Source organism: Magnolia sinica, chromosome 2, assembly GCF_029962835.1.
Source record: "Magnolia sinica isolate HGM2019 chromosome 2, MsV1, whole genome shotgun sequence".
NCBI classification, from domain to species: Eukaryota; Viridiplantae; Streptophyta; class Magnoliopsida; order Magnoliales; family Magnoliaceae; genus Magnolia; species Magnolia sinica.
Window position 1 is genome coordinate 26,283,015 of NC_080574.1, and position 9,583 is coordinate 26,292,597.

The 9,583-nt window shown below is 42.9% G+C and overlaps 1 protein-coding gene across 1 annotated transcript; it reads left to right on the forward strand.

Moving 5' to 3' along the window:
• Positions 1–1,238: 1,238 nt before the first annotated feature.
• On the forward strand, positions 1,239–9,583 carry LOC131236755 (protein YLS7-like). Its single transcript, XM_058234165.1, has 3 exons — positions 1,239–2,326; positions 7,361–7,638; positions 8,481–9,583. The coding sequence occupies exons 1-3, from the start codon at positions 1,738–1,740 to the stop codon at positions 9,273–9,275; spliced, it is 1,662 nt and encodes a 553-aa protein (XP_058090148.1). The 5' UTR covers positions 1,239–1,737; the 3' UTR covers positions 9,276–9,583.

A 9,583-nucleotide genomic window follows, 5' to 3' on the forward strand; every position in this document is an offset into this window, starting at 1 on the left:
CTCGTTTCACAGTGGTTCAGTCACACGTCACGAGTCGCTGGCCTAACCAAACCTCACCGCAGTGGATTAGCTGGACCTAATCTAGCGATGTAAGTGAGACCCTGACCATCGGCCCACCTCCATGTATATGTTGTATATCCACGCCGTCCATCAAAATTTCCCGCTCATTTTAGTGCCTGGTCCCAAGAGGAATCAGATACAAATCTCCGGTGGACCACACCACACAAAACAGTGGTCATTGAACGCTCACCATAAAAAAAACCTTCCTAGGTCCACCGCAATGCAACACAAATATCAGCTTAATCCAAAACTTTTGTGGCCCCAAAGAGTTATTTAATGGTGGAGAATTCAATTCGTACGGTGTGATCCATCTGAGATTTTTATCTACTTCGTTTTCGGAACCATATCCCAAAATGAGCTGAAAAAACTGATGGACGGCGTGGATATGTAACACATACATCGAAGTGGGCCCCACAGTCAGGGTCTCACACACATCGCTGGATTCGCAGCTAATCCGTGGGCATTCGCCGCAGCCTCACCCAATCCGCTCCCAGGTAACACGCAGCTATATGGGCCCCACCATGATGTATGTGTTTCATCCATGCCATCCATCTATTTTTACGGATCATTGTACAGTGTGAGTCCAAAAATGAGAATATCCAAATATCAAGTGGACCACATTACAGGAAGCAGTGTTGAATGAGGGTTGATTAAAAACATTTTGGGGGCCATAAAACTTTTGGATCAAGCTGATATTTGTTTTTTCTCTTCATCTGGGCCTGTATGACCTAATCAACCGATTGGATTTCTAATAAACAGTATAGTGGGCCTTAGGAGGATTTTAATAGTTGATATCCAATCACTGTTGTTTTCATGTGGTGTGATCCATCTGAGATTTTTATCTACTTCGTTTTCGGAACCATATCCCAAAATGAGCTGAAAAAACTGATGGACGGCGTGGATATGTAACACATACATCGAAGTGGGCCCCACAGTCAGGGTCTCACACACATCGCTGGATTCGCAGCTAATCCGTGGGCATTCGCCGCAGCCTCACCCAATCCGCTCCCAGGTAACACGCAGCTCCCGTCTGAGAACGCTTGTGGTGTCTACCACCAAATAAGCGGCTCAGATATCGGACAGCTGTGCATGGGCTAGATTATACACGCTTGCCAAACTGCTTTCTTGTTAATAAAGGGGTGATATGATTAGCCGACAGAAGTTCGAGATCGGATCTATAAAAACGAATAAATGAAATTTACATCTGATCATACGTTAACTACACATACAAGTCTTATTTTAGGGTTTATTCCGCAAGTAGCGCCCATAACTCCCCTTCAATGGCGGAGATCCAATCCCTTCCTCCGTCTCTTTTGGAGTCTTACCTTTTCTTCTTCTCTTCTCTCCTTTTTCTGAGATTTGTAAGCTTCTGATTTTCCATTTGAAGGAATTTTTCTTCAAATCCCTAATTTTCAGACGGAGATTTCAAAGATTTCTTAAGGATTAGGGAAAATTTTCAGATCTAATTTCGGAATTGCACGTCGAGATCTTGGAATTCCAGTACAGCATCGCATTCTGCTGATGGTGTGGTGGCTGTTTGTTTCTTGATTTGGGATTTTTGTTCTTCTTCTAGAATTTTGACGAATTGCGATCTGCTTAGGAATGCGGTTGCGATTGCTGCTGCTGGATATTAGATCTTTCAGTTACGGCATTTTGCGGTAGGTTTGTGGAACCACGATGCTGGGTACGCCTAAAGGGATGCCGGGTTTTCCCGCCTTCCCGAGGTCGATTTCGTCGATTGTGGTGTGGGTGGGTGGGTTGGCTCTGTTCCTTATCCTCGCTTCTTGGATTCTGATTTCGTATCCGGTGGGCGTCGACCAGGCGAGGAAGTCGGGATTGGCGTTTCTCAGCGTTAACCAGACGGCGAATCTGATCCAACGGACAAAATCTTTTAGAAGTGGCAGCAGTGGCCAACGAGATGGGAGCGGTATATTGGGCTTTTCCAGATCTGGTGGGGGTGTGGCACCGGGAGGCATGTTATCATCTGATGGAATGCGAGAAGTGGAGCCTGCTGGTGGGTCAGTTTCTGTTAATGGTAGTGAGGGGGTGGAGGTTCCAGGGACCACTTTAGCGGGCACGCTGACATCTTTGAATTCCACAACGACGATGGTGCCTGTCTCTTCAGCTGTATCTGACAGTGGTGGGAAGGTGGATTCAGGAGCGTCTGATGATGGCTCGACCCCTTCTTCGAATTCGACGGTCATGATGGAGCCTGTTGCCCTTGTTCCCTCAGGTCTGCTCGAGAAGTCTGGGAAGGCTGATTCAAGTAAGTGTTCTAAAATTTTCATAGATACTTCACTTTTAACTGATGACTATTGAAAAATTTGCTGGGTTGGATATCCAACTGTTCTTTAGCAGTACTATACTATGCTCGATCGGATGAAGCTGCATTCTTTTTTCGTCATTTGACCCAATACTGGCATTGTTGGGACCCACATTTCGGTAATCTAATCCGTTCATCTGGTGGACCCATTGTTCAACGGCGATGCGGCAAGATCTCCCCTGTTTGATTATACTGTCTATTAGGTTGGTGAATTGTGAATGGAAAGTTACAGCCAATGGTTTATATTTAATGGAGAATGTATCGGATGGTTAAGATCATCCTACACGAAGATTTTGAGGCATCTCCGGTCCACAGCTTCCACCAGATGAACGGGTTGGATAACTGGAAGGTGGGGCTTACATATACGGTTAGCTTTGGAGAACAAATTGCTTGATCCAACGTTTTATGTTTGCTCATGTATTTAAGAAAAAACTGTAGGATCTTGGTCATCTGCCAGACATATGGTGTGCTTACACAGGAATCTTGCACATGCAAGGGCCCATTGTGTTGTGATCTAAACCATTAATCTTACACGCCCCACCATGGATGAGGGATCCCCAGAGATCTTCCAGATTAAAAGATTACAACCCTTTGATATGGCGGCCTATGAACGCCTATGAACACATGGTTAAAGAGAAAACATTGCAACTGTTATTATTAGAAGAGGATGAATGCTGAAGGGTTAGATCACTCAATAGCATCACCCATCTTCATTGAGTCCAATCATATGAATGGTTTGGATCATCAAAACATAGGCCCCACATGTACAAGAAACCTGAGAATTTAATTGTTAGGATAGTATTTCCTTTTAATTCTTATTATCTTAACCGGTGGGTAACCCTTTTCTTCTTCTTCTTCTTCTTTCTTTAAAGATACTGATTTTCTTGAAGGCCAAAAGGCCAAAAAGAGGTTTACCATTTTACAAAAAGAGGGTCACCGTTTTTGTGATTCCTGGATTAGTTTGGTAGTTAATATTTTCTGCTTTTAGTTATTGAGGAATTGTATCATACTCTAGCAGAGCATGGCTAACCATTGTTATGCACTCATCTATCTACACATGGCACATTCCACTTAACCCAGATCATCCTAATTGTGCACCTGACTGTGGGTGGGCATCGCCACAAAACCTCAGTGATTCGATGATTGATTATCTGGTTGGTGAATTCAATGGACGGTTACCCAAACCGTCAGCAGTCCTGTTGAACATCGGAATCTCCATTGATTGCACAGTCAGGATCGTCTGATCGGTATATTTTTTGGATGGACTGGATTGATTTCATGCATGCCATGTCTGCAGCGGATATATTCATTACTGTGGTCTCCCAGGTTATCATATAGTTCCTTGTATTTATTTGGAGACTTGCTCAAAGTTTTAGCACGAGTTGGAATGCCTGCCTATCATTTTTGCCATTCATGTGGGAATTTTTTCTTGAATGATAATGAATCTTGTTAGAAAAGCAAAAACAAAATATATACAAAATACAAGAACCAGAATTGCAAGCAGTCAGCCTATACCAGCCTGGGAACACCTGGTCCCTATTTAACAGAATATTAATGCTGTCTTCTGATTTACAACCCTTGAACAAGGGAGGCCCCGAAGCCCTCTAGGCAAAACCTGCCACCCTATGGTTAGCCCTTGACTCCACCTTACTAGTTGCCACAGCAACGCTTTCTTTTTGCCCTGCCGGTGCCAGCACCATGCTTGGACCAGGGCAGTTACCGACTCTAGCATCACCTATTGCACCCTGACAGGCCCCACGATTTTCCTCCAGATTGATGACAAGACTTGAAATGTGTGAGAGGCGCTTTGCTGACTCCTTGGCAAGTCAGCCCTGAGACGAAGAGGGTAACCATTGGTAATTGGCATTTTCCTCCTTCAAAGCTGATCAATTGTGAGAATATCCTGAGGTAAGTGATGAGGGAGATACCTGAAGTCATGAAGGAGGTATCCGTAGTAATTCATAATTGGTTGAGGTAGGCAAGGGAGTCAAGTGGGTAGTTCAGTGCTCTTTGCTTCAATCCTGAGGTTGTTCATCCATCCCAACTTGCCTATTGGGAAAGATCTGTTGGCCCTACATGTCTTAGTTAGAAACAGTACAAAGAAAAGGAAAAAGACAAATTTATTCCCACATCCAATTAGACATCAGTTGGCAGCATTTTGGTTTTGCACGTTGTAGATATTTTCATGATATCACTAAGGCCATAGTGTTAGGATAGTAGATAGATACAAGTAGAGATATGGCAACTCTACTTGTAGCTATACAGCAGATTACAATAGATTCTAAAATATCTCTTAAGATAAGTTACGATACTTAGTCTTCCGGTATATAAGTGAGGTTATTATCAATGCGATATGCATAATTCTCGACAATGTAGTGTCTACGCTTATCATGGTATCAGATCGCCAATGCATGCCTTTGATCCTCACCATTCTAACAATCAGTAGCTTGTACTGCAACAGTCATGTTGTTTATGCTTCGCAAGTTTATAATTCCTTATTCATATGAACTTGGTGTACGTTGATAGTTATGAAGTTACTTTCGCTGTCTTCTTGTTAGTGTTTTAGGTTTTCTGTTCATGGATAACATATCTATAGCATTTTCCTGGTGCCAAGGTTGAGGGTCCTCTTTTTGAACTGTAGTAGTAAAAGATATCTTCAATTTGAAATATCACCAGATATTGTGGTGGCATTTGCACCTGCCATTCTTCAGCGTGGGTAAAAGAGGAGGGTTGATACCAACAAGGCAGGAGTGGTCAAAATTCTGCCAAGTTACCAGCTGACCCCAAATAGCTGGGAGAACACTATGACGATAATGATGACGACAACGGCGACAATGATGATATACTGTGGTTGTCAAGGATCTCTCAAGGATAAGAGAACTAGGGTACAATCAATGCACAATACTAAGGGTCCACTTGGTTACCATCAAATCTGTGTTTGGATAAGCTATTTTGGACACATCTATCCAGCTAAGGCCTGTTAGGATAGGCTTGCATGGATTGGATGTTCTGTTGTCATAACTGTTGTATTTCAAATGACCTAGAACAGGGATGGATAAACAACCAGATGTGGCACTTGTCACATATTTCACACGAGGACATTTGGGGCATGTGAGATTGGTAGTGGCACGTGTGGAGTGCTTGAAGACATATGCGGCATATGTGGGGCACTTGAAGGTGGAGGATGGCACACTTGGTGCATGCTCACAGTAGCACATCAGCATGTGACACATGTAGGGTGATTGACAATTGGTGGTGGCTCATGCGGGGCCCTTGAAGATGGATGGTGGTGTTGCCGCTATGTGATGTGGTAGCACAGTTGATCGTAGTCACTTTATTGGGATTGTAGCTGGATATGTGTGTTTCTACTACTTTGTAGAGATTAGACTATCTGGATATGAGGCTATTTTATTTTTTAATAGCCTGATCTCAAATTTTATTGGAATTGGTGCCTAAAGATGGTTGACAAATCATGGATGGTACTGCAACCCCGATATAGCCTACCTAGTCAGAACTTTCTGGTAATGAAACGGACCATAAATGACAGTAGGGATGGTTTTTTTGGAAGTATGTTGGGGCCATGCATCACCAAACACCACAGGTAAGACTCATCCCTTATACCCCGGGAGAGCGAGTACACTAACCAACTCACATATGGAGCTGGATGTGATGATGATAGGGATAATTGATTCCGTGTGGCAGCGGCTGTCTCTAGCTCAAGTGGATGTTAGCACATCGTTGTATTCTTAGATGTTTCCAGTAGATTACAATGAATCTTTTCAGTGTGAGTTTGAAGTTTTCTAGGTATTCAAAGAATTGGACAGATTTATGGAAGGATTTTTTTATTCATATGATAAAGCATCCTCTACGTCGGAAATTCAAGGACTATCTTCAAACATTTTCTGAAACTTCCCAGGCACTTTTCCGCAAAAAATCCCTTCCATAATTGGAAGGCATGCAGCCTGACACTGCAAACCGCCCCCTAACTTCCCATGCTTGTTCTTGATCAAATGTCTTTCTTCAAGATGATCTTTGATTTTATGTTGCATTGAGATACTTGGCATGGTATGCTCTTATTAATGAATCCAAATGACAGTTCTCCACAAAGGATAGGTAATTCACTTATGCAGGAAGTGTTTTTACACTTGGATCTTGCCCTTCGCCATGTTATTGTCCCCATGCAGTTTAGGTTTGTTTAGGTGAGTTCTCTCGTATAGTTAGTCACATGGGACTGACAGGTGACAGCTTTGCACCTTAATCCTACCAACTTCATTAAGCATCTTGAGCATGCCTGTAGGATGTGTTGTAGAAAGACACATCAGTGGATAACTAACGAATATTTGCATGAAGAGGATTGCTCACACTTATTAGTACATAGCCCAGTCCCCCATACACACCTCATGTGCCAGCATGGCACGTGTGGATCATCTGAGCTGTGCATCAGTTGGGTGCTTGGTAGATGCTTTCGCCAAAAGATGGGGACACAGTGTGCGAAACGAATTGCCGCCGTTGTCATCATCTAAGCCTCATCCCAACTAATTGGGGTCAGCTATATGATTCCTTTTCCACCATTCCACTCTATCGAGGCCCATAGCTTCGGTTAGACCATAGGTCATCAAGTCTTTTCTTACTACCTCCATCCATGTCCTTCTTGGGTTATGGGAAGAGAGACATGGTGGTAGAATTCTTCTTTTCTCACTACCTCCAGTGACTTCCTGACATGAATATATCCATTTATGCTAAAGCCTGAAAGTATAAATCCGGACACGTGATTCAGACCCAAGACTATTATACTCTACTGAAAGAGATTCTTGTCAATGATTTGAATCTACCCGCAAATTGCATTTACATGCCATGTTGAACTAAGCATAGTCATTCTACTTTTTAATTTCATATTGGTGAATGTTTTGCTTCCTAAGACAGAGAAAAATGTGATGTGTAATTACAACTTTTTCTCTTATGGTTTTGTTTGTTTAGGGAGCTGTGATCTGTACCGTGGTAAATGGTTTCGTGATCCAGCTGGGCCCCTTTACACGAACAACACATGTCCTATCATAACACAGATGCAGAACTGTCAGGGAAATGGACGGCCAGATAAGGATTATGAGAACTGGAGATGGAAACCTGAGCAGTGTGATCTCCCGAGATTAGATCCCAAAAAGTTCTTGGAGCTAATGAGAGGGAAGACATTAGCCTTCATTGGAGATTCTGTTGCTCGAAATCAATTTGAGTCTATGCTGTGCATACTCTGGCAGGCAAGCTCTCTTAGTTTCAACTTTTCAGTTTCATGATTTATGGTACATTTTTATGATCCTGATTTCCACACCAATAGCTACTGCCAAATCATGATTGCAATACAATGAGGGCTTTTTAACTTGTGATTTTGTGTGGGTAAGTGTTTGCTTGCTTAATGCTTCCACCACACCAAACAACAAGCATATTAAGCATGCAATGGAAGCCCCACAGACAACAATTTGGCAGTACATCCCCCCACTGCCTTGTAAGAAATACTATATTTTTTAAAAATCTATTTATTTGATCAATAATAGGGGCATTAGGATGTGTTTGGCACAATGCCATTTCAGAAGCAGGGGAAAAAATAATAATCATATTTTGGAATTTATACTCTGTAGGAATTTCCAAAAACCTGCGAAAAGGGGCTCTTTTCTGTTGTATTGGAAAGAAGAGCTCTTTCGCATCAGAACGAGTATCATTTTTATGTTTTTACTTTTTTTTTTTCCAAAATTCTACGAAAAGTATAAATCCCAAAATTGGGAGTTATTTTTCTCTTGGCCAGATCCAAACGCAGCATTGGTTTTTCATTTTCCAAATTTTTTTTTTTTTTTTTTTTTGAGTATCAATCATCGGGAAATTGAAATTTTGCTTAGATTGAAGAAGATAAGAGGAATGATGCGTACCGAAATTTCCAAGTGGTCACCAAAATCAGGTGGTGGTCATCTGTCTGCTGGAGGATGTACCATCAGTTGGTCTTTTGTTAAAATCCGGTCTAGTCGGTATGGTTGGTTTTTGTTAAAATCTGGTCTAGTTGATTGTAAACATATGTGGCTGATTAATTGCTTTTATGGGGATTCTTCAGGCAGAAGCTCCTAAAAACCGGGGCAACCGAAGAATGCAGCGTTGGTACTTTAGCTCGGCTGACTTCTTCATTGTCCGAATATGGTCGTCATGGCTTGTCCACAGGACATCAGAGCCCTTCCAATTTGCTCCAGAAGGCGTCGACAAGCTCCACCTCGATGCCCCAGATGAGGGCTTCATGGAATTCCTACCAAGGTTCGATGTTGTCGTCCTCTCCTCAGGACACTGGTTCGCCAAGCAATCTGTCTACATTCTCAACAATGAGATTGTTGGTGGGCAGCTGTGGTGGCCCGACAAATCCCGGAAAATGAAAATAGACAATGTGGAAGCATTTGCAATATCCGTTGAGACCATTCTCACCGCGATGGCCACACACCCAAACTACACAGGGATAACCATAGTGCGTTCATACTCACCCGACCATTATGAAGGGGGAGCTTGGAACACAGGCGGATCATGCACTGGAAAGGTCAGGCCTGCTCTTCAAGGGGAGTTAGCGTTGAATGGGTTCACGGAGAAAATGCATGAGAAGCAGGTAATGGGTTTTCAAAAGGCACTGAAGAAGGCGACAAACAAGTCAAAATTGAGGTTGATGGATATCACAGAGGCATTTGGGTACAGGCCTGATGGCCACCCAGGTCCATACCGGAGCCCCGACCCAAACAAGAAGACAAAGCGGGGGCCGCATGGTGAGCCCCCGCCGCAGGACTGCTTGCATTGGTGCATGCCCGGCCCGGTTGATACGTGGAACGAGCTTGTGCTCGAGATCATTAGGAGAGAATTAGAGGATGCATGATCGGCAATGGTTGCTCACGCATGTGTCCATGCAATTGTTGTAATTTTGTAGGTTGAAAAGGTTAATCAATCACCCAGGGAGAAGCTAGGTTTGGGAAAGAGGACCAAAAAAGTCCAATGCCCCCATATAGGATTGACGAGAAAATACCCTCGTGAACAGAGTGATGGGCATCTCCAGGCTAAGTCGATTATAGGCATGCTTAGAAACTTGGGGGGGTGTGTGTTTTAGTCAATATCCTTAAAATGGGGATAGGTTATTTATATTTATACTCCAAAATTTCTCGTAATTGTTTCATTTATTTCAGTATA

Bases quoted from the DNA above. Each gene is read 5' to 3' on its own strand.
- LOC131236755 (XM_058234165.1), top strand. From the start codon at position 1,738: ATGCTGGGTACGCCTAAAGGGATGCCGGGTTTTCCCGCCTTCCCGAGG. The intron at 2,327-7,360 runs GTAAGTGTTCTA...TTGTTTGTTTAG, and splicing joins GTCTGGGAAGGCTGATTCAA to GGAGCTGTGATCTGTACCGT. The intron at 7,639-8,480 runs GCAAGCTCTCTT...GGGATTCTTCAG, and splicing joins TGCTGTGCATACTCTGGCAG to GCAGAAGCTCCTAAAAACCG.